Source organism: Eschrichtius robustus, chromosome 9 (assembly GCF_028021215.1).
Source record: "Eschrichtius robustus isolate mEscRob2 chromosome 9, mEscRob2.pri, whole genome shotgun sequence".
In the NCBI taxonomy this organism is placed as follows: domain Eukaryota; kingdom Metazoa; phylum Chordata; class Mammalia; order Artiodactyla; family Eschrichtiidae; genus Eschrichtius; species Eschrichtius robustus.
Window position 1 is genome coordinate 25,840,739 of NC_090832.1, and position 25,207 is coordinate 25,865,945.

The 25,207-nt window shown below is 42.0% G+C and overlaps 1 protein-coding gene across 2 annotated transcripts in view; it reads left to right on the forward strand.

Moving 5' to 3' along the window:
• NHSL1 (NHS like 1) overlaps positions 1-23,431 on the forward strand; it is a 101,381-nt gene extending 77,950 nt beyond the window's left edge. Inside the window, exons 4-8 of one of the 2 annotated variants that reach the window (XM_068551587.1) lie at positions 1,979-2,168; positions 6,724-6,855; positions 12,689-15,937; positions 16,459-16,591; positions 21,598-23,431. In XM_068551587.1, coding sequence (XP_068407688.1) covers positions 1,979-2,168; positions 6,724-6,855; positions 12,689-15,937; positions 16,459-16,591; positions 21,598-22,333 — 4,440 coding nt within the window. In that variant the 3' untranslated portion in view covers positions 22,334-23,431. The remainder of the gene's footprint in view (positions 1-1,978; positions 2,169-6,723; positions 6,856-12,688; positions 15,938-16,458; positions 16,592-21,597) is intronic. The other variant, XM_068551586.1, reaches the window with a different exon arrangement.
• The last annotated feature ends 1,776 nt before the right edge of the window (positions 23,432-25,207 follow it).

A 25,207-nucleotide genomic window follows, 5' to 3' on the forward strand; every position in this document is an offset into this window, starting at 1 on the left:
AAGCTTTACTTTTCTTTCTTTCAGACCGTTTTGATTAGGATTTGCTTCTTATGGCCTTTAAAATTTGTGCTATATTTCAAAGTTGCCTGAAAAATTATTTCTATCTATAGATATCAGAAAATCAGAGTAACCTTCTAATTTACTAAACTGAGATTCAACTTCAGACATGTGACCTTTACACAAACTGCATGAAATTCTCAAATAAAATTAATTTGTGTATGTGTGTGTTTGTGTATCTGCAACATAAGGGTAGATAATAAGTATTATAAATCAAACCTAACGCGAATGTCACAACTGCAAAAAGGATAGAAATAATTGATTTACATCGGTATGGCTTAGCTGCTGCTGCTGATTCAAAAATCCCTTTGATTGCCTTTCAAGGATCTGTAGGAGTTGTGATCATTTTAACCAGTGTTGGATCAAATATGAATAGATATGGTGCAATTTAGTATCATAATAGGATGTCATAACATATGCTCATTATAAATTGAGTATATTGTCAGTTTAATTACAAACATTTCACATTTTCCATAGGTGGCAAAAAAACATCATTTTACATGTTTTATGTACTAATAATATAATATAGTAATATAAATTCTCAAATATCGAGATGTCTATTCATATGATTTATATTTTTATTTCCACAATGCCTTTTCCACAGCTATCATGTCATTAGGTTCACGAATACCTCTAGTGGGATGTGGAAGGTAGGGAGGATAGCCCTTTTTTTTACAGCCAAGTAAACTTCAGTGTTTAGGAACAGCTTCAAGATCACTTAACTGTAAAGTGAGTGAGAAAAATCTTCACAAACATAATGTTAAGTGAAAGAAATAAGTCACGAAACAGAAAATGCAATATAATTTCCCTTAGAGAAAATTCAATTACAGGCAAATGAAGCTGGGGTGTTAGGAGTCAGGATAGCAGTCACCCTTTTGGGGGGCTGTGTGATTGAGGGGTGCTGTATTGACCTGGGTGCTAGTATTCTAGGAATTCCCTTGGGAAGGTTTATTGACTTTTCATTTTTAAGGAAAACCTGTCTTAACTGCCTTAGATGGTAGTTAGTTTAAATGCTTTTGACTTGAAGAGCAGTCCTTAAGTGTTTATTATGATTATAACCTGCCATTTCCCAACAAAAGTCAATTACCCTTTTTTGTTGTTATTATTGCTGCTGTTTCTGAGACCGTCACATTTCTTTTGAGTTCTTGGTGTTTTCTTGTCATAGAACCAGCTCCTGGAGCCATGGTGAAGTTCATCATAAAACGCTTGCCAAAACAACTTTCTTGCTTACACTTTCTAAGATGTTACAGGAAGAAAGGTGTTGACGAGGGCTCCCCAGTTAGCATGTTAATCTGTATGAAAACAGACACTGCTAGAAATGTTTTCATGGGACTTTGGTAAGGCTCCAAGCAGAGCTTCAGTCAGCTTCTTATAATTTAACAATTTCACACTGATTTTTTTTTTTTTCCCATATAAATGGTTTCCGAAGAGCACAGATAGTTGGAACAACAATAGCTCTCTCATTTTCAAACTGTTCTTTGAGGTCAGGGCCTAAAGGAAATGAGATTGAGGCTAGAAATTACTTTGAGCAAAATGAAATTTTAATAAAAATAGAAACTGATGGGCAAACCCATGATGTTTCTCTGGGCTTCTAATGTTAAACTAAATCCAAAGCTTTCTGATCACAGTAAATATAGAAAAAAACAGGAAGAACTTAAAAAATTTTGTGGGTCAGCAAAACCTTTTGCAGTCCTCATGGCTTAGAGACTAAGGCCTCTGCAAATCGTATATATTATGGGTCATACTCAAGGTGATGAACGGTTCTCTTGCAAACCGTTGCTTCTGTTCCTAAATGTGACCAATTTTTTTTTTATGGCTTGCTCCAAATCAGTTTAAATTTTTTTTTTAAAGAAATGTATTTTTAAATGTTTCTGCCAGCATTTACACACCTATGGCTTCCTCTCACTTTTTTCCCCTGCAGTGTTCTATCTCTTCATCGGAAGAGGAAAGACTTTCTACCAGGAGACCTAAAACGCCAACCTCAAGTGAATTCTCTGACCTTAGTACTCAAACCAACTGGACCAAATCACTTCCCTTGCCAACACCGGAAGAGAAGATGCGACAGCAGGCCCAAACAGTCCAGGCTGATGTAGTTCCTATTAACATAACTGGTATGCTTTGCTCTGCAGACAGGTTCCAAATGTTCTGGGAGAATGACTATGGCTCTTTGTTTGTTGTACGCTCTTAGCATGTCATTTATACATCAAAGGTAAATAGCTGTGGTCTGACTTCCTGCTCTTTGTTTAATGAAGGGAATACTAAAACATATATATGTGTGTGCATGTCAAATAGATATTGCTTTTAGATTAGAAGACTGTGTCACCAGAGGTTGATGTCAAAGAACTCAGTGGTCCAGCCATTCAGCTGAAGTGTTTCTTTTAATTGATTTGCCTTTTAAAAATATTTTAGCCATGTGGAATATTTGGAATATCTTATATTTGGAATATCTTCCAAATGTGACCTTGGGTAAGAAAAAATTAGGTTTACCTTCTAAAGGGCTATCTTGACTCATTTTTAGAAGTGAAGAAATAACACTTTTGTGATATTTCTGAACGATTTGCTTACCTTCTTGTTTTCTCAAGTAGAAAAAGAGAAAAATTACTTGAAATAAAAATATCAAGGGAATTAATAATAACTATAAATATATATTTTTTAAAACTTAATAGGGTGGTAAAATTATATCTTGAGCTCCATAATTTGAATTCTATAACCGTCAAATAAAAATCCATTCCTTCTGAATTTGACAATATCATCTATGATAATTAAGGTGACAACAAGGTACATAAAGTTCAAAGACAGTATTTCACAAATGTAGAAGAACTGTTAAAAGATATCAAAACTTTTCTACTTTATCACTTCCATAGCCTGCAGAGAAGCTAGGTCAGTGGTTTGGGGAGTGTACAGAATGCAAAATAGACACGTTAAGAGTTAGTAGCTTCAGCCATTAGACTATGTGTTCAAGAGAAATAGTTTACTGATAGTTATATTGATAACCAGTCCATACAGAGCCTGGCTTATAGGGCCAGAACCTAAAAAAAAATCAGGTGACCAATAAGGATAAGTTTTCATAAAAAATCAGGATGAAAACCCATAGCACCCTTGCTGTGTTTCTGACGCTGCTGCTCTTGACTACTGTTAGAAAGCTTCTTGCCATGGCATTGGTGGGACTGAAAACATTTTGTAAGGGACTAAAAACATTTTGATAGTTACTGAAGAATTTTTTTTTATTAATTTATTTAATTTATTTTTGTTTGTGTTGGGTCTTCGTTTCTGTGCGAGGGCTTTCTCTAGTTGTGGCGAGCGGGGGCCACTCTTCATCGCGGCGCGCGGGCCTCTCACTATCGCGGCCTCTCCTGTTGCGGAGCACAGGCTCCAGACGCGCAGGCTCAGTAGCTGTGGCTCCCGGGCCTAGTAGCTCCGCGGCATGTGGGATCTTCCCAGACCAGGGCTCGAACCCGTGTCCCCTGCATTGGCAGGCAGATTCTCAACCACTGCGCCACCAGGGAAGCGCCACTGAAGAATTTTTTAAAACCTTACAGGATGTTTAAAAATTACATTTAAAACTCTTATTTTGAATTCCAGAGAAATTTAATAACTAAGTACCTGAATTATTTTAAATTCCATGTGCATTTTTCCATATTTACTATACTTAAGCCTTAAAGGACTAGCATGGCATTTTATTCCATTTTCTTTACAAATAACATTGATTTTTCTGAGCGTGATTCTCATTCACCTAGATCATATTTTTTAAAGATATTTTTATACGTAGTTACGTTTCAGAACAAAGTACAATGTTTATTGCTCAATGAAATACATGGGTGCATATTTTCTACAAGAAAATGCATTACACTGTTTGATTGATTAAATGCAGCAGAAATGTAATTACATTATATATGATTAAATGCCTCAGAAATAATATTATAAGATAAGATTGTGCTATGAAATGTGACAGTCCTTAATGGAATTAGGGTAAACTGCATTATCGTGAAATTAGGAAATTTAAAACAGAGTAACCAGAGTTTCAGGAATAAAGAATAATTTGCAGTGAAATACATTGTCCCAACAGCAGACACTGTCAGTCTCTTTGAACTTAATTCTCTCCTGTTTGACGACTAAGTGGATATGAATTACATAGAGTTTAAAAGGAGGCCTTGAAAATGCCACACAGGAAAGGTGAATGACAATAAACAAATGAGCGGTATGAGTTAGGAAAAAATGCAGTTTAATTCTGAGTGGTTAACATTTTTGGAAATGTAGAAAGCAAATACCTAATTACATATTTATTGATCCATTTTCTGGATCCGTGTGTTCACATATACACACGTATTTCATAAAGAAGTAGTTTTTCTAATATTCTGGTATAAATAAGCATTCATTTTAAAATGTTTACTTTTAGTGGTTGAATTGACATAGGTTATACAACTTCCTGCTCTTTAAACCATATATTTCTAAAGCCCTAGAAGACTTTTTAAATAAAAATGTAGCTTCCTGTAGGGCATTGTCACGTGTTCATTTCTTTGGATGAACACTGACCCTCTGTTTGGTTTGCAGTACAGTTCAGCAGAGGGAAGAATGCCAATAAATACATTATTTCAAATGCAGAGAGGTGCTCGCCAGGCATAGAGGTAGAACATTAGCCCAATGAGCTGCTGGCTTGAAAATCAATTTAATCCCTTCAGTCATAGTCCTGTGGGACTCATCATGTTCTAAGAGTTGAGAAAAAAATGTTTAAAATAAAATGTACATACGCGTATGTCCCATAGTCTGCCATGTGGGATAACAGCTCTTCCACTTGGAAGATAAATAGAGTGGGTAAACATCCTTAAGCACTTCTTACAAACTGCCTTTGTACTGATGTTCGAGCTAGCTAAATTGATTTCTAAGTAGTAACCATGACCAACTAATGCCATTTTTCAATGAAAGGGAATAATTAAATTCCTCTCAGTTCAGTAGATATTTACTGAATAACTGCTTTGTGTCAGGCATTGAGCTGAATGCCACAGGCGATGCTACAGTACATGATCATGGTCCCTGCCCTCCAGAAATGTATAATCCAGCGGGGCAGGCAGTCCTTTTAGGTCACGATTCAAGATGGAGTGTTGGCACCAGTAATGGTGTATGTCTTAGATGTTCATCTTCATGATTTGTTTCTTAATTTCTTTGGAGCTTGGGTGGTTTATCTTTGTTTTAGTTTAGGAAGCAAAACTGGAGACTAAATGCAACTATCTATTAATGTTCTGTCCATTCTTAATGGCTTGACCCAAGAAAATGTTTTTCCTCTGCTGCAGGGAACTAGTGGACCAGTGAAGTCCTGACTTGTCCTTTACAAGCGCCATATATGCTATTGTACATAGTGACCCATTTGTCACAGTGATGGTACCTTCCGGCGTTTCAGGGTCTTCTCTAAGTCATTTCTGTTTTTCTCCATTAGGACAGAAGTGTGAGCATTTTCAAGTTTGCAAGCACTTATCTAAGTTTGTTGCTTTGTAGGTAAAATGTGTTTTGATCATTCAGATCTTTTATCCTCTGTTTTGACTAGAACCTTATTGGTTCTATTCACAATTTAGTCCCATTAAAATAGAAGATACATTGTTTACAACATACCCACTTTGAATGTGCGTCAGTATTGCTAAAAAGAGTGAATAATTTTTATACTTTTCTTAAAACATAAAAGTATGTATTTTGTGTATGTATTTTTTTTTTAAATCTCTTTTTGAGGAGAAGAACCATTTAATAAGGTCAATGCTATAAAACTTTCTTTAATTAAACTGTTAAATTTAAAGCAGACCAATCAATAACTGATTGGTCTGCTTTAAATTTAAACTGATAAATTTAAAGCAGACCGATCAATAACTGATACGTTACTATTTTATGGCTCCCATGGTGTTTTAATCACACATCTTACACGCTAGAAAGAAAAAAAGTCCTGTGGATGTGGCATTCTGGGTTTGGTTTCAACATAACTGAAATGAATTTAGATCAGCTTTAAAAAGTGATTAAGAAACAGCAAGAAGCAGTTCAGCTTTAACAACAGCAGTGCTCCTGGGTCTCATTGTGGTAAAAAGTACTTTATCATTATAAGGCTTTTTCTTTTTCATTATCATTGTATCTCACACCATAGCAATTACCACAGTCTATCCAAATTATCAGCCTCCTTGACGGAAGAAAAAGCTCTTCATCCAAAATTCTTGATTAAGTTATTTGTTTCATCACATAGGACAAGACATTACATTGGTCTCTGGAGAGGACCAGATGAGTCAGACATATTCATCGCTGGCACCGCATACATGCTGATGTTAAGCGTGGTTTCAGTGACCAGAAGACCTTTGTAAAATACTTCCAAAATGACACTTTTTTTAAATAACACAAAATCACTTTTCCAGTGTGTTGTCCACCAGTTTGTATTTGCCACTCCAGCTCATTTGCAAATGAGCTCAAGGTGCTTCCTTTGGAAGGACACACACACGGAAGTTGGCAAATAGCCTTATGGTGCTAATGTGCTTTCCTTCCTTTTTTGCCCTTCAGCGTTCATTCATCATCGTATGACTGGCTAACATCGTTATTAATACCTTCTTAGCATTTTACAACAAGCTTCTGGAAGAAAGTGCATGGTGTCGGCTTGCTTGAAAATAACCTTGCTTTGCTTGTTCTACTACCCTACATTAGGGGAGAATTTCGATCGCCAGGCCAGCCTTCGGCGGTCTCTAATTTACACAGACACTCTGGTAAGACGACCGAAGAAAGTCAAAAGGAGAAAGACTATTACAGGAGTCCCTGACAGCATACAGAAGGAGCTAGGTATGGCTCATCAGAACTGTATTCTGTTGCCCCTCATTGCTACTCACCATTACTCTGCTAACCTCATCGGTGGTGCTTATGAAATCGATACATTCTGATAGCCTTTTGGTACCCCAGAGGGCCAGCTTCTTCCCTGAGCGAAGCACTGGGTACAAATCTTAACATCCCATGCAGATGATTTATTCAGTTTTGTTGAGGAGGTAAGAGGAAGAGCCTATATGAAAACTATTCATTGGGATGATAGAAATTTAAGTTATGTCATCATCTCTATGTACCTTGAACAGTGGGCATTCCCCCAATAAAATTTACTTTAAATTTAGAGCTTAAGTCTTCATAAAACCAAAAACTTATTCTAGGACTTCACATTATGAATAGAGACTTCATTAGTGGTACCGACAATATTGGTGGCATTTTGTCATCAGAGACAGCAGTATAGCATAATTAGTAAATACCAGTACAGTAGAAAATAGTCACTTGTGTTGGCTAGTGCTTTATTGGTGCTTCGGTGAAACAATTTCATAGCTTTTTGATGCAGTATTTTTCAACCTTTGATAAAAAAAGAAAACGAAAAAACTTTCGGCTGGTGGAGAGGGTGATTTACTTCATTATTCACTCATCTAGTTTGTTTCTGCTTATCTTTATATATGCTTTGGATAATCCTTTCCTTCTTCTCTTTCTATATTCACTTCCTCTCCTTGCTTTTTCATGGCCCATCAGGAATGTCTGCCGAGATAGCAGGGCTAAGAGCAGGGGCTCTGGTGCCAGGCTGCTTGGATTTAAATCCTATCTCTGCCAGTTACTTGCTGGGTGGCCTCAAGCTGGTTACTTCACCTCTCTGAGACTACTTTTTCATTCAAAAAATGTGGCTGGTGATGTTACTAGGACCTACCTCATAGGGTTGTTAGAGGATTTAATGAATTTATACAGATGAAGCCCTTGGTGCCTGGTACTACTACAAACGTAATAGCTACAATTACAATTATTGTATTCAACTTAATACTACCTATCTTGAAACTTGCCTTTTTCTTTTTGGCCAGCCTGTGGACTTCTTTCCTTATAATTACTTCACCTGGTCTTTTTACTTTTATTTGCTATTGAGGGCTATACTCTAGAAACTCCTAATCATTATTTCTGAACTTGCCTATTAGTCTTTTAATCAAAATGAGTTTATCCTAGCAATATTGGTATATGTTACAGCAGTTTGAGGTAGCATTTCAACTTCCAGGTGCCACAGACATCACTCCTGTGTGTTTTTTCCTAACACCCTTGCCTAAATGCTGTGTATTAGGGAAGGAAGTCTCACTCTTCTTCACCCCGCGTCTTCTCTCTTACTGCCATCCAATTCTACAGCATGTGGTCTCTGCCTTCCAGACTGTAACAACAACGGGACAAGAGTAGTGATGCTTTTCCTCTGCTCTAGGTAGCTCCAGTAACCCCGATGACATACGGGTACGCATCTTATCCCATAACACAGGAGTTTAATCACAAACAGAGGCAAGATTGCATCCACAGATAGATAATTTCACAGGATTTCACAGGATTTCACAGGATTTCACAGGATTTATGAAAGTTGCTTCTGGTTCATGCCCTCACATCTGCCTCCTTTAGTGGACCAGGGCTCCTGTATCCCGTTCTTTCAGACTCTATTTTTCTCTCTCCTTTAGATAACAGCTAACTAATTTGAGAAAAAATAATATGTACTAGTATGTTCAGCAGATATTAATGGGCTAAGTTTTTTTTTGTTTTCTGGGGTTTTTTAAAAATTTTTTTTTGTTTTGGCTGCATTTGGTCTTTATTGCTGCGTGCAGGCTTTCTCTAGTTGCGGCGAGCGGGGGCTACTCTTCGTCGCGGCGCGCGGCCTTCTCATTGCGGTGGCTTCTCTTGCTGTGGAGCACAGGCTCCAGGCACGTGGGCTTCAGTAGTTGTGGCTCGAGGGCTCAGTAGTTGTGGCGCACGGGCTTAGCTGCTCCGCGGCATATGGGATCTTCCTGGACCAGGGCTCGAACCCGTGTCCTCTGCATTGGCAGGCGGATTCTTAACCACTGCGCCACCAGGGAAGTCCCAATGGGCTAAGTTTTTACAGAACTCTGGTAATATTTATATTTTAACTGATCTTCTAGGAGATGAGCCTTAACCTAAAAAAGTGACTTTAAAGACAGTTCTTTGCAAGGTAACAAGGTTGATGTTTCCAGGTAGGCTACGTTTTGAGTGGCTTTCCAACCAATATGGGAAGGTTTTGGATGGCTTTGTGCGAAGAGTATAAGAATAGTTTGGCCTGAATAAAGATAGATATACACATAAGTATTCAATATGAATTATCTATCTATCTGTCTATCTATCCATCCATCCATCCATCCATCCATCCATCCATCCATCCATCCATCCATCCATCCATCTATCTATCTATCTATCTATCTATCTATCTATCTATCTATCTATCTATCTATCTGTATTTCCATAGCCTCAGAGTTAAGAACTTTTATCACTTTTATTACTGAACCAACCAGTATGGAGCCAGTAACTCAGTTGCCTCTTTGGCCTTACTGGGAGGATCTGATCAGTTAGGTAAATCATATCTTCTGTAATTTTAATATTTTTAAAACCAATGATAGAGTCTCTAGGGCCTGCATTCATTTCTCTTTTGCCTGTAACATAGGAACACCACTAATCCTTGCGGAAAGACAATAGCTTTCCCTACATCATCTGTGTTGTGAGTGTTACCAGATGTGAGACAGTTGATGTCATTGCACAGTTGATGACATGTCCTGGATCACCGCTGGAGGTCAACTGAGACAGCTGTATCTAAGTTAGAGCTAGTTTTTTTAAAAAAAGACAATTAGACAACCACTCTAGTTTTATAGATAGGGTAGTTGGAAGGATTCAGGGGTAGAGTAAGGCAAAGTAACATTTGAATACAGTAACATATAGCAAAAAAATTAGATCTTTTCTTTGTTCGTTCATTTGGACAAAGGTTGACCTTGCCCTTTCTTCTAATATTTTGTACTTATAAGGTGTCTGGAAAGCTTTGTGCTACCTAACTAATGATTATCAAAAATAGACACTTCATGTTTTCTTTAAAAATTAGTCGTCCTTAGATATAAAGCGTAGGGAAGGATGGCTGAGTCAAACAAGTTAGATTTTTAAAGGATACGATTATCTGAAAGAAAGACATTTAATAGGAAAGATGCAACCTGTCCACTAAACACTGCCCAAGTTGTTGGGACTTTGGATTTTTAAAATCTAACCAGGGATGCTCCCAGAAGTAGAGAGTTAATTGTGCTTAATTATATGCAGCTTTTACTTCAAAATCTGTAGTGGCCTCGAGAGACCAGTCAATATATAAAGCTTTAAAATCAAGGTATGATATTTTCTGTTTAAAGCATATTTATGGTATATAATGTGTTGCCTTCCATTTAAATAAAAGGCCGAAATTTCTAACTCTTTCTTTACTCTCATCTTAAATGTACATTGAGTTGTATTTGAATGACTTGTTATGAGGTTTCATCTTTTAGAATCAGGTAAGATTATTTTGTTGGTATATAATGATTGTTTGGCTGCTGAATAATTTGGGTACTCCTGGAACTTATCCCAATATGGATTCCCCAGGCAGAAAAGGCCTTGTTTAAAGGAATCCCCTTCTGAATAATTTTTGCTGGTTTGTACTAAGAACATTACTTTAGACCTGACAATACATTAAACCTTAAGTAAAACTAACTTGTAGATTTCTATCATTTTTGATTACATGTGTTTTTTTAAAATTGGGCAGTCCTTGTCGTATTATATAATAAGTAAAAGAAAAAATATGTGTAATTATTTTAAAATCAGGTAAATCCCATCAAGATTTTTAGCAGCACCTGAGCAGACTATATTTGTTTGTAGTTCTATTTTTGTAATTTTTGCTGTTTAATCAAGATAGCATTCATCTGTGTCCTGTAATATTGTCACACTTTTTGTACTGTGAAAATTTTGGAGGATCTCTCTTGGGAATAGAATTTTGGTGGTCCCTGTGATAAATAATATCAGAGTTGTTTTATATATATATCTTAGAGGTCTTTAGAAAAGCATTGTTATTTTAATTAAAAAATAGTATTGAGCTCTAGGTGGTGAAGAAATGGCTGTAGTCCCATTTTCAGAAGCCTAGAATGGTTTCACATGCAAAATGGTTACCTGAAAGAATCAAGACTTTGTTTATGGCCCTTAGAGACATTTAAAAATCTGCCACTGACCTCATGTAAAAACTACTACAAATTTGAAAGAAAAAGATATTAACATAATAAGGTATGCTGAATGTTTGGAATTGAACTGGTGCAAACTGATACAGAACTACAAGTCAACCCCCCACCTTCTAAAATACTAAACCGCAAAAACTTGCACACTTCTTCTTTCCTTAAAGTGGGTTTTTCTTCTGTTCCTGCCCTTTTGCCCACTTCCCCTCTTTCTGAGGGAGAACGTCACATGGGCACATGTGAGTGTGTGTGTGCAGTAAGTATACTTGGCAGAGGGTAGGAGGAGGAAATAGATCCTCTTTGCCAGAGATACGGGTACAAAAGTGATTCTCCATCATCACAGTGAAGGAAAGAGCTTTATGCTGGGGAGCCTTCGTTGCAGGGTAACATCTCCTGTGCATTTGATGCAAGACCACTGCTGCCATTTTAGCATTGTGCTTTGCTCCTTGGGTGAGCTGTGCTATCCAGTCAGGGACATGTGCCATATGATGGTTAATTTAAGTGAGGTAGGGAGGGAGATCTCAGGAATCCCATCATCACCAGTGTCCTTGTCCAGGTAAACAGGGATGCCAGGTGGTCCTTGATGACTAACAACATAGAAAGAATTATGGTTTTGCTACTATTTTTCAAGATTTAATATGTCCTAAAGATTACTATGCATGGATTGATTTTTTTTTTCTATATATACTTTGAGTAAGTTCTTGGCTTCATGATTTTTTTTTTTTTTTAAGCTTCTCTTCTTTCCTAGGTAGCTTGAAACCTTTACCTACACTTAAGGATTTTTCTCATCCATTTTCCTCCCTCTCTGTAAACCCTGCCTCGTGCTGCTGCTGCTTCTTTTTTTTTTTAAACATACTATTCTTTCTGTTTGGTTACAAAGCTCCAAGAAATGAATAATCCTAATCTGAGGAAGTGTTCACTGGATCTGTTCCTGCTGCCTTTTCCCCACCAGAACACAACAGATTGCTACTGAATTTTGAATGTCATCAACAGACAGATGATAATGGCTTAAGATGGATAATGAAATGTTTGAAACACAGATGGGCCTGTAAATCATTTTTCTTTTTCTTAGGATTTCCTTCTGACATAAAAAAATTAATGTAATTAACAACGTTTTATACCAATATCCCTCATAAATGGTATCTCTGTAGCCCTATTGTTGAACTGCTACATTCGTCTGTCTTTGGAAAAGACAGTCACTGCTTGATGGCTGTTCTGTGCAATCACCAGGTGGGTGAAAGGCTACCTTTACGAAAAGGAGGTTATGTGAAAAGTAAACCTTCCAAGAAGCACTCAGCTTTGATCTCAAAGGGAGTACCTGAGAATCCTATATGCAGCACTTAATCTATAGGAGGATTTGAAGTATATATTAAGAGAAGTACCCAAAATTCATAATAAGGATTTTCATTGTAGGGGCTATCAGTAACTGTCAATACTTAAACTTTCTCTTAGGTGCTTACAGGAAGAAAAGAAACCAGACCAAATAGAAAAGATTTTTTTCTTTTAAGTACAACAGGAGAGTCAGAAGGGGGTGAGAGATCAAGGTAATGAACTAAGATACTGATTTTTATTTTTAGGTGACAAGCCTCTTTCTGCTTTATCTCCAGCTTCGGGGGGCACTGGCCAAGATGCTGTTGGTGGCCACTCAGTGGACACCCCAGACCACTACTCTACGCTCGGAAGGCTCGATAGCTATCGATCTGCTGGGCAGCGCTCAGAAACCAGGGATTCCAGCTGTCAGACTGAGGAAGTGAAAATCCTACCACCTTCGATGAGAAGAATCAGGGCGCAGAAGGGGCAAGGCATTGCGGCCCAGATGAGTCACTTCCCAGGCTCCTCTGGGAACATGTCTGTGCTGAGCGACTCTGTGGGCGTCGTGTTCCCTTCTCGCCTCAACAGTGACGCTGGTTTCCACAGTCTCCCCCGGTCTGGAGCGAGGACAAACGTTCAGTCCCTGGAGCCACGGCTGGGTGCCCTGCGCCCTGCAGAAGACGCAGACGAAACTCTCGCCTACCAGAGGGGTCACCTGCAAGTAGACGAAGACTTCGGACATCTAGGAGCTGCCCCAGGGACTGGAACACTTTTGAGGCCCAAATCCCAGGAGCTGGGGCACTTGGAGGGTGAAAACGTAACAAGTCCGGCGTGCGTAGTCTCTCCTCACGCCACCTACTCCGCCACCCTCATGCCAAATGCCACGCTCTCCTCCTCTTCAGAGGTTATTGTGATTCACACTGCTCAGAGCTTAGGGCAGCTGGACAGTGAAATTACCAGTTCATCTTCATACACAAAGATCAAATCCAGAGACCACTTCCTCTCCCGGCAGAAAGATGGTCATCCTTCTCCCCGTGGTAACTGGACTGAGGGGCACGCCACCATTTTTTCACAGGCCTCAGACCCTCATTTGTCCAGTGCAACCACTCTGCTGTCCCTCTGCGATTCTGCGGTCTCTCTAAATATGCCCACAAATCGGGAGAACGGGTCCCAGGCCATGGCCTATAATTGTAGAAACAACCTGAGCTTCCCGGTCCACCCCCAGGATCTGAACAGCAAGAGTGAGTCCAGTTATTCCGGAGGCAGGGGACACGGTGGCAGCGCAGAGCCCTGGGAATACAGTGCCTCGGGTAGTGGGCGTGCGTCCCCACGGAAGCCACATTTGGCAACTCCGGGTTACTCCACTCCTGTAAGTAACATGAGCAGTGGCAGTTTGGACCAGACGTCCAACAACGATGATGTCAGGGCCGTGTATCCAGAGGACCACGATGGCTACTACACTTCTCGGCACACCAACTCTGGACACGGACCCGGGAATCTGTACAATAGCAGCGATGGCTTTGGGAACCCGAGGCACAGCGTGGTCAATATTTTTGATGGAAGAGCGCGGAAGAACCAAGGGGACCGGTCGAATTGCCGAGACAAAAACCTTTCTCGAAACATCTCTCTGAAGAAAGCGAAGAAGCCTCCCCTGCCACCCTCTCGGACAGACTCTCTGCGCAGGATTCCCAAGAAGAGCGTCCAGTCGAACGGGCAGGTGCTGAACGAGAGCCTGATCGCCTCGCTCCAGCATTCGCTGCAGCTGAAACTGCCGGGCAAGGGCGGCAGCTCTCCCTCCCAGAGCCCGTGCAGTGACTTCGAAGAGCCTTGGCTGCCCCGCTCCCGCAGCCAGAGCACAGTGAGCGCGGGCAGCAGCCTGACCTCCGCCACCACCCCCAACGTCTACGCCCTGTCCGGGGTCACACCGGCACAGAGCGACACGAGCAGCGTCAAGTCCGAGTACACAGACCCGTGGGGTTACTACATTGACTACACGGGCGTGCAGGAGGACCCGGGGAACCCAGGCGGGGCGGGTCCAGCCGGCAGCGCAGCGTCGCCCGGAAACGGGCCAGGCCGCCATCTCCCGGAGGGGTCCAGGGCTGCGGTAGCCCCGGTGGCCGATGGCGCAGTCAAACCAAAGATCACATCGCCGGAGAAGTCACACAGGGTCACTTCTCCATCCAGTGGGTATTCCAGCCAGTCGAACACACCCACAACTCTCACCCCTGTGCCTGTGTTTTTAAAGTCAGTGTCACCAGCCAATGGGAAGGGGAAGCCCAAGCCCAAGGTGCCAGAAAGGAAGTCCTCTCTGGTATCTTCGGTATCCATCTCCTCCTCGTCCACGTCGCTTTCCTCCAACACTTCTACGGAAGGAAGCGGAACTATGAAGAGGCTGGATTCGGTGCTGGCGACTCCCCTTGCTGCTCCTCCTCTCCCCTCTCTCCCATCTCCTTGTCCCAGTGACAAGTCTCCTTTCCTCCCTCCTCCCCCTCCACTGGCAGATTTCCCCGAGGGCTCGCCTCTGCCCGGCTCGCCCCTCTTCCCCTCGCCACCACCGGAAGTTCTCACTCCCTTCTGTCCCCCCACCAACGTCTTCTTTCCTCCGACACCTACAGCACTTAGCCCCTTTCTTCTGGACTCATCTGCTTCCCTGCCACCTCTACCACCTGCCTTACCCCCCTCGGTACCCCCGCCTGCCCCACCGCTTGACCCCAAATTGATGAAAGATGCCAGGCCTTCTTTCAAAAAAGCTGGCCAGCCAGAGCCCTCCCGGGAGGCCTGCAGGCAGCCTTCCACCAAGGAGGAGGGCGGTAGACCCCGCATGCCCCTGATCACCACGGAGGCGTTGCAGATGGTGCAGTTGCGGCCGGTGAGGAAGAACTCAGGAACCGAGGTAGCACTGTTACGTGAACATGCATCTCAGGAAAAACGAACTCCGGTTGTTCCCCAGTATCATTTAAAGCCATCTGCTCTCCTGAAATCCCGAAATAGCATAAATGAAATGGAGAGTGAAAGCCAGCCTGCCTCCGCGACAAGCTCGCTCCCGACTCCTGCCAAGAGCTCGACTCAGGGTCGCCAGGACAGTGTAGCCGAGCGTGGCCTCCCGAGCCGCAGCCCGGGCCGCGCCGGGGAGGCAGAGGCCGGGCCCGGGACCGCCCCGCCCCATGAGCCACCCGGCCCGTTGCCCAGGAGGAAGCCCCCCCCTGTTTCCAAGAAGCCCAAACTGTTTCTGGTGGTGCCACCTCCGCACAGAGATTTCACGGCGGAGCCCGCAGAGAACGTGAGCAAAGCGTCGCCCAGCCCCACGAGAGGAGAGGCACGAGAGAGGTGTGCAGCCGGGGCTGGTTCCGATGAGACCGACTCTGGCATCTCGGTTCTTGCGGGAGGAGCTGCAAGATCTGAGTCCTCGGGCAGAGTGGAAGCCAATGTCCCCATGGTGCAGCCCGATGCCTCGCCAGCCCCCTCGCGGGAGGAGCCGGGCGCCGAGAGCAGTGCGGACGCCGGGGACAACGTGGAGAGCTGTTTGTCTCTGCAGGACCCAGGGCGTGAGTCTGGTTTTCTCTTGTTCCCCTCCGACCATATGCAGCCGAGGCGAACAGAGCTGGTGCACGTTCACGTTCAAGCCAGCAGTATGTGGACTCCCTGTGCTGCCTTGTACTTAGGTTACCAACTTGGCATTTCTATGAATTTTTTTTTTTTTTGTAATCTAGATCTAAGGGTAGAGCTTACAGAAGCGCAGAAAAATAGAGGGGGTGGGGTGGTTGGCAGCAGGCTGGGTATTAAATAGCAGTGAGTAATCCCCTGGAGAGCTGCAAAGAAATGTTATAACAAAATTTAAGAGAGATTCAGTCAGTTTATCTAGACTTTAACAGAAAAGCCTGAGCTTTGACTGTCATGCTTGTGTCATTTTCCCCATCTTTGTAAAATATCAAACTACAGGCCCTACTGCCTCTCCCTGTGATTCTCACGTTGTCAGAATGGTAGGGAAGCATATTTGGGAGCTTGGCTACAGACTGAAATTCAAGTCATTTGTGCATCTTGTGTCTGCCTGCTTGTTTCTCCATAGCTGGGGTACCGGAGGCTGACACAGCCGGTTCTTCCTCAGAGGCCTGTGACTTCTGTAAGGAAGATGGGAGTGATGAGGTGATGACCCCCAGTAGACCCCGGACCACGGAAGACCTTTTTGCAGCTATTCACAGGTATCCAAAACTTCCTTCCTCTTTTTTGCATCTACTTTATGAGTCCCCCTTTCCAAATCGTTTCTCAATGTATTTTTCTTTCTTGAGGTTTCTGCTGTCACCCAATTAGGCTTCACTAACCTGATTATTGATTTCTTAGTTTGTTTCTATATTTTTATTTGCCTTGACTCCAATTTCTGTTTTACTTTGTTCCACTGATTTTTATGATGATATGGGGGACAGAGGCTAAACATGATGATGCCATTTGGTTGGCCCTTCTCTTACTAGCAAGAAATGCAGTGTCACTGTATTTGATTGGATATTTACAGGAGTTGGGTTAGAGTAGCCAGTGGTCCAGTCCAGGATGAGGGATGCTGTGTTCTGTGGACTTAAGATGCACAGACTCGCTGTACAGGACTTCTTCTTTCCTAACAGTGTTTGGTTTTATTGCTGTTATTATTTTCATTTTACAGAAAAACTCGGATTTTATAGTGTAATATCTTTGGCTACTTAAATGTTTCAGTAAAAGTACATCTTTTTTAAGCAGGAGCAAAAGGAATTAAACTTGCTTGTTACTATATACTGCTAGTGCCATCTACTGGCTTAAGAAATTATTGGGTTTTAAAAAAATGTAGAGTAAAATTTTCAAAATAACTGCCTGAACTGTTGTACTTTTTACATGTGATCACCTTGAAGAGTGAATATGACTTAGCCCTAAAGTTTTATTTATTGCCTCATTTTTCTGGCTATAAACAGTTGAGTACTCCCACAACGGTGTCATTGTGAAAATGAATATGATTGTGTTCGTGCAAGGACTTTAAGCTATATGCTGTATAAACCCTTTACTTCCTTCTAAAGTTCTTTACCATAGTATTTCAGATAACTGTTATGAATGCCCCTGTACTGCCAAGGTCCCTGAATCAAGGTCCCTTTTTTTCCTCATGAAACTATACATCCCGTAAAATCATTTGATTCTCTGTGTAAGTAACCTGTGTCAGGAGTGCTTTCCCAATTCTTGGAATTTAACTGAAAAGGCTGTTATTGCATGAGATGGAAAGCAGAGGCTGTGCAGTCCCTACCTGCGATTCCTCGTGCAACATGTAAACATCTAATTTAGGGGGGAAAAACCCAAGCTGATGAATTGAGGTGTTTGTCAAGAATTATGTTCTTTAACTCTTGACTCCACTATTGGTATAATGTCCCAATAGACCCTAAAGACTGCCCCTCTAACATTGTCTGACGGCTCTCTGTGCTCTCATTAGAAATAAAAAGGTAGCTAGTGATCACATTATTCCTCCAAATAGGGAAATAAAAATTCCACATCCTTTGAAAGCAACTTCAGTGACATGTCTAGAGGTTTACACTGATGTTTCTAACTCGAGTCATGCTGGACACCTAATGAGCTCTCAATGATTGTGTAACTGTTAGGAAATTCTTCCAAGGCTCAACATCTCCCGTGTGGTATGGGATGCATTGGGTTGCTAAATATACAGGCATATATATTTAAGACAGCATCCACAGAGAAGACACGTCGCCTGGTTGCTCTGTGCACTAAATACTTGGTCTCAGAGAGAACCCAGCTGTTGTGGGGCCACATCACCACACACTTTTCCTAACAAGATACCGAGGATCTCCTCTGTATTTTACTGTAGCAACCTTCGTAAGGCACTAAAAGACTGTGGTTTCTCCTACCAAGGAGTTACATCTACTGCAGATGCAGAAATTGGCCAGTCTGTATTGTTCTGTGTACACGATAGAAGGAAAGACTGAGTAGGGTATGGATTACAGAGTGAGAGCAAGGATGCAGGCTAATTTTTAGTAGATGGATGGATGGATGGATAGATAGATAGATGATAGATAGATAGATAGATAGATAGATAGATAGATAGATAGATAGATAGATGCAGGCTAATTTTTAGTAGATAGATAGATGCAGGCTAATTTTTAGTGGATGGATGGATGGATAGATAGATAGATAGATAGATAGATAGATGCAGGCTAATTTTTAGTAGATAGATAGATAGATGCAGGCTAATTTTTAGTAGATGGATGGGTGGATAGATAGATAGGTAGATAGATGCAGGCTAGTTTTTAGTAGATAGATGCAGGCTAATTTTTAGTAGATGGATGGATGGATAGATTAGATAGATAGATTAGATAGATGGATAGATAGATAGATGCAGGCTAATTTTTACTAGACGGATAGATAGATAGATGCAGGCTAATTTTTAGTGGATAGATGGATGTATACATAGATAGATAGATAGATGCAGGCTAATTTTTAGTAGATGGATGGATGGATGGATAGATAGATAGGTAGATAGATGCAGGCTAATTTTTAGTAGATGGATAGATAGATAGAGATATAGATAATATATTAGCAGACATAATAGGAAGCCATCTAAAGTCTGTGATTTTTAGGGCTTTATTTTATATCCTTCAGTACCTAAGCTAATAATCTAAAGTAAAGAATATCTAAATTGAAACACAACTTTCAAATTTTATAATGCAAATTAATTCACTTCAGATTTAAAGCCAGATGGAAAATGTAGAACACCAGTTGAGGTGTGAAGTTTTTATCTTTAGTGAAGTAATTAGTTTTTAAGCCAGTGTTAATTGTTCAAGCGTTTTTTAATAGCCATTTTCCTTAGAAATACACACACACACATATTTATAGTCTGTGTGTATATATACACACATATATGCAGAGAATTCATATATTTAGTTTTAATTCTCATTTTAGTGGGCAGTTACTCTTGAGAAACAACAATACTTTTATAAATTCCCGTCTCCTGTCTTCATTCTAAATCTACAATTAAAGGTTGTAGCTTTAATCAAGCATAGCTATGGCTTGTTATGTGGATCTCAGCACACCCTCTCCATTTAAAAGCAAAACAGAAAAGCCACATTTAAAAGCCACAAACCAATACCTACAAGAATCAGATGAGCAGAGATGTCTTTGGGAAGCAAACAGTATAAATTGTGAGGTCATGAGCTCTCCTGGAACGGTACTCCATCAGGTCCTACTTCTTGTATTAAGCCGTATGACTTCACTCTCTAGACCTCGATTACCTTCTCTGGTCAGACCAAACCACCTACATGTTTTCCAGTTCTGAAATTCTGAGATGTTATTGTTTCTGTGGTTTTTGTCAGTGGGTCAGCAACTTAACTCCAGAGCAGTGCTCTTGTTGACAGTGGAATAGAACTGTTGAACCAAAGTACCATAGGCCAGTCTCTGCTGTCCCAAAGGGGCTGGCGCTATGTCAGCTCTGGCCACCCCCTTCAGCCTCTTAATTGGGTTTTTACCACTTCCTGTCTTCCATTTTAGTGGCTTCTTTTTGGCCAGAAGCACAAAGAGGACCCTGGGAGCACCAAGCCCAGGGCAGCCATCACGGGCCCATCCTCCCCTGTGGCTCGATGTGCAGGACAGGTAAAAACAGCACTGAATCCTGAGCTGATAGCAGGAAGGAAGAATTATATTTCCCTAAATGACACTCAAAGGTTTGTTAGGCACCTACTCTATGCCTGACACTTTACGCCTATGACTGCATTTATCTTTACTGATAAGCTCTGAACTGTCTACTGTTATTCCTCTTTTCCAGATAGGAAACAGGATCAGAAAGTTTAACCTGCCCCAGTTTAGAGAGCAAGGAAGCTTTAGCAGTGGGTGAACCCAGGTCTGTGTGACTCCAGAGGTCCTTTATCTCATTGGATCCTCACAAACCTGTGAGGTTGTTATCATCATCTGCATTTTACAAGTATGAAAAACTCGTAAATAGATGAGTGACTGGTCCAGGGTCACACAGCTAGAAGTTGCTCAGATTCAACTCTTAATTTCTATGTTCAGATAGCATCCTCTCAACCTTTGCCGGTTGCATGTTCTGGAATTTTATAGCAGAAAAAGAGGTATAACCACATCTTAGTAAATGTATCAAGTTTCCTTAACAGCCAGTCCGCCTGCACTTAGCTGAGAGATTCCTCCCACACTTGAGTTGTTGATATGAAGAGACCTGCAAGGGGCCACTTGGCACATCTGCTTTACTTTCTCTAATGCATTCTCAGCAGAAGACACATTAAGCCAGGGAGATTCTTAGAGACTGGGTATAAGAAATTCCCCCAGGACAATTTTACTTTTCCTGAAGGCCCCTCCTCTTTCACATTCTACCCACCTCCCTCACATTTGCTTGCTCGGCTAGTGGTTCTCTGCAGTCAGCCAACAGGATCTGATGTGGAAGGTTCACTCTTATTTTCCGGAAAATTGGATTTCTAGGAGTTGACGAATGGTCCAGTAAGAGCCAAGGAAAACTGGTTTTATGCCAAACTCTAGAATGATGGAGAATGTAAAGTTGCAGAGTTGTTCTAGAACCTAAGGTGGGGGCCTGTCTCAGTATGTGGGACATTCTAGGAGTTGGCTTATCTATTAGGCCAGTGGTCCCCAACCTTTTTGGCACCAGGGACCAGTTTCGTGGAAGACAGTTTTTCCATGGGGTGGGGTAGGGGGGGATGGCTCAGGGGGTAATGAGAGTGATGGGGAGTAACAGATGAAACTTCGCTCGCTTGCCCCCCACTCACCTCCTGCTGTGCTGCCGGGTTCTTAACAGGCCCCGCTACCCTGCGGCCCGGGGGTTGGAGACCCCTGTATTAGGCCATTCAAGTGCCAGCACCATAAAATTCACTCAGCATCAGTCCCATATAGAAAAGTTAAGTAAGAAATGGCAGTTATTAAAAACGCTGGAAGTGGTCCTATCCAAAAGTAAGATAATATGATGTTTGAGATTTGTTTCAGAATAATCCAGTGAGCGTAGAAATGAAAACAGGGTGGCCATAAGTTAATAATTATCACACCTGGGTCATGGGCACACATAGTAATACAATGAACTATTCTTTCTGCCTGGGTGTTTGGTACTTTCCATAGTGAAAATAATAGCTGGTGACCTTAATGTGCGGTGAGAGAAGCAGGGTGGATGTGGTTGGCATCCAGTGGCCCACGAGGAATTAACCTTCATCTTAACGTTCTTAAATCTCAGGTCTAAGAGGAAAGTCCTTGGCCGTAAAGATTCCGATGATGATCACTCCCGAAACCATTCTCCCTCCCCGCCAGTGACACCCACTGGCGCTGCCCCCAGCCTGGCCTCCCAGAAGCAAGTGGGATCGATTCAGAGAAGCATCCGGAAGAGCAGCACCAGCAGTGACAACTTCAAAGCTCTGCTGCTGAAAAAAGGGAGTCGGTCAGACACCAGTGCCCGCATGTCCGCAGCCGAGATGCTCAAGAACACAGACCCCAGATTCCAGAGGTCAAGGTCGGAGCCTTCGCCAGACACCCCCGAGAGCCCATCAAGCTGCTCCCCGAGCAAGAGCAGAAAGGCCCAGGACGAGTGGGCCAAGAACGAAGGCTCGATGCCTCGGAGTCTGTCCTTTTCTGGCCCCAGGTACGGCCGCAGCCGAACTCCGCCTTCCGCAGCCAGCAGCCGGTACAGCGTGCGGAACCGGATCCAGAGCAGCCCCATGACCGTCATCTCAGAGGGCGAAGGGGAAGCCACGGAGTCCGTAGACAGCAGGGCTCTCCGGACCCTGGGCGCTGCGAGGGGACGTTCGCTGGAAGCACTGGCGGGGGATGGCGTGGGTGAGGGCAGCCTGCTCTGTGCAGGGGAGCCCGCTGCCTCGCGGGGGGCGCAGGCTCCCGGCCCCATGGAGGGGCGGCCCAGCGCAGAGGGCACGGATCCATCAGAACAGCGCGGAGGTCCCCAGAGGGAAGAGAGTTAAGGGCGCGAACCTCCCAGGTGATGTGGGGAGATGTGCAGCACGTCGCTCTGGGAAGCCTGACAGGTACCCTTCCCTGCCTTGTCCCTGGATCCCGCTCAGCATTTGTGCTGTGGGCCCGGCACGGCCGGCCCCGCGGCGGAAAGGGAGGGCTATTTAGGACTCACTTGGCACTTGCCCTGGTGGCTTAAAAGCAAGTAGAAGCTTAACTTCTAAAAGTGCTTCCTGGGGAAGATTTTTTTTTTTTTTTTTTCTCTAAATGCTGGGTGTGTGTGCAGGGATGTGTATGTGTGTGCATTTGGAACACTTTTTATGTTAAAAAAAAAATACAAGCAGCATGTACAGAAATAGGAGAGACAGCGTTAAGCTAGGTAGAGTAATGGAGCCTTCTGAGCAAGGTGGTAACTGCTTTAAAAGTATTACGTTTATGGAAATTAGTGAGTTCCAGAAGAAGGGAGAGGACCATTACTTCTGAGAAAGAGGAGGTAGATTTGCTGGTTCTGAGCGCACAGAACGGGTGGGGATGTGCACAGGTGTGCTTTCAAGGGGAGCCGTGTAGTGGTTACCCCAAAAAGTTGGTAAGGGGCTAAGTGACTCATCGGTTCAGGTACTTTTTTCTGGGGAAAAAAGGCTTTGTTTCTTTTTTGTAAAAATGACAGACACGTGGACATGGCAACGCCGTAACTCGGAGTCTGCTGCTGTGCAGCCACGGACACACAACTTCTAGCCTGGTTTGTAGAAATGTAGGTAATTTTTTAATGACTTTCCTCCTTGAGCAGCAGCTGAGACCTCCTTGGAGAGCTGAAATGACAGTGGCACATACAGAGAGGGTAACAGATGAGAGAAGGGGAGAGGAGTAAGTGATACACTGCTGGAATTTGTTTCCTGCTTATTAAATAAAATTATTTTTCAGAATTAAATTTTAAAACTTGCACTACAGAACTGTGGGTGGAGCCTTTCCTTTTACAACTTTTTTTTTTTTTTAAACCAGATTTAAACTTCCATTTGGCAATTTCTTATCACTTGAAACGTCAACATTTGCTAACTTTTGGATATCCTTTTGGTTACACCAAAGAAAAAGTTAATGCTATTTTTCCTTGAACTGCCTGCCATATCATGTCCTCATTTAGAAAGGTTTATCAAAACCTATTATATATTATCTTACTTTGAAGAAAATGCTGAATAGCTCTTTTTGGTCAAATAAACTGATAAAAATTGGCAGGCCTTGGCTCTTAATTAGCCCTGGGAAATGAATTTTTAGATTAAAAAGATTTTTTGCATCATTTGGTTTGTGTGTTTTTATATTTTTTACAAATAATTGAGTTCACTAATTACCTTCTAATCTTCTCCGGTTAGAATTTTAACACTTTTAGACATGGAAGAAGAGTGTGTAAAGTATTTATTTTTATGTGATATTCTTGTGACCACTTCCAACTGCCATGTACATAGACTCCTTTATTTGTTGGTTAAATAAAATCAGAGTCTTGTCTTCTTCATCAGAAGGACTTAAGATGAGAGTACTGAGATTATTAGCCTAAATACAATGCAGCTGCCAATTATCATCTTTTTTGGTATGAAAATGTCATCTCAAAGTTGGACTGCACAGGCCCAATCATCATAAGGTTTATACAATAAAACATTAGGTACCCATTTTAGACACGTCTTTGAGACAAAAACAAATCTAAAGAATTGAGACTCCTTCCGTCCTCTGAAGAAAACAAAACACGTCTTTTCACACAACCAGAAATCAAGACCTGACATTTGGCCAAGAGCAAAAGGACTTTCTACCACTTGGAGCAAGCGTCTGCTACATTGGGCGCAAGAATCTTTTCTCCTAAATTTTAGAAAAGTGGCATTGGCTTTTGAATATGAAATCTTTTCATAGCTACCTAAAAAGAATGAGAATGTACGTGGATATCAGAAAACAAATTTAATATATAAATCATTTATGTTGAAGGTAAGATAAGCACCCTCAAAACTAATTATAAAGCTTTTTTTAAAATCTCCATTTTTAAAGGAAAAATATATTAAGTTTTTTAATTTGCTTTGAATAAAACAATTGTAAAGTAAACATTTGAACTCTTTTTGTTCTTGCTGTTTGTACTTGCATTTTTGAGTGGTGAGCTAGGTCTTCTGGTTACAGAACTGCTGAGTGCTTCGCTGGATACAAACAGAACAGCGGTGGGAACCCAACAGAGAGGAAGTAGACCATCACAGACCCTGTGGGTGGTGCCGTCCAAAAGGACCTAGGGAAAAGCAACTCTAAAAGGTGACCTATGGACTTTGAATAAAATCCCAGTAAGATATCGACTGAGATTTCAGGTGATGTGATGTGTAGAGAGATGCGAGAACTTTTCACAGCATGGTTGAAATATAGGGAGACAAGGATCTAGACTTACCCCGGAAACACACGGCATCTTCAGCTCTGCTACTTTGTGGGGCTCGATACTGTTAATGCACCATATATATTTAAAAACTCAATGAAGACAGACTTATTGACTCTTCCCTATACCCGGAGACTTTAAAGCCCCAGGGCTAAGCTATTTCCACCTTGTTTTTCTAAGAGTTGGGAGAGAAACAAATGACCATTTGGTCTGTCGGTTGGAAGCAGCCTCAACTTTCATCTGATTTCTGCCCTCCTATTTCTGAAAAATGTTGATTGAAACCATTGCTTCTCCTGTGGGGATGAGAGCATATTTGTTTGGGGAATCACAAGGACAAGGAAAGAAAAGGAGGCGTTTCTGTTTCTCGATCTTATTTCCCATCCACCAACACCACGCCCAGCTCTGGGGGTGGGTGTCCCAGGAGGACAGGGGAAACACAGGATTAGTTTTTTGCATTAATGTGTTTTCAGCACATTAATTGAATTTGAACAAT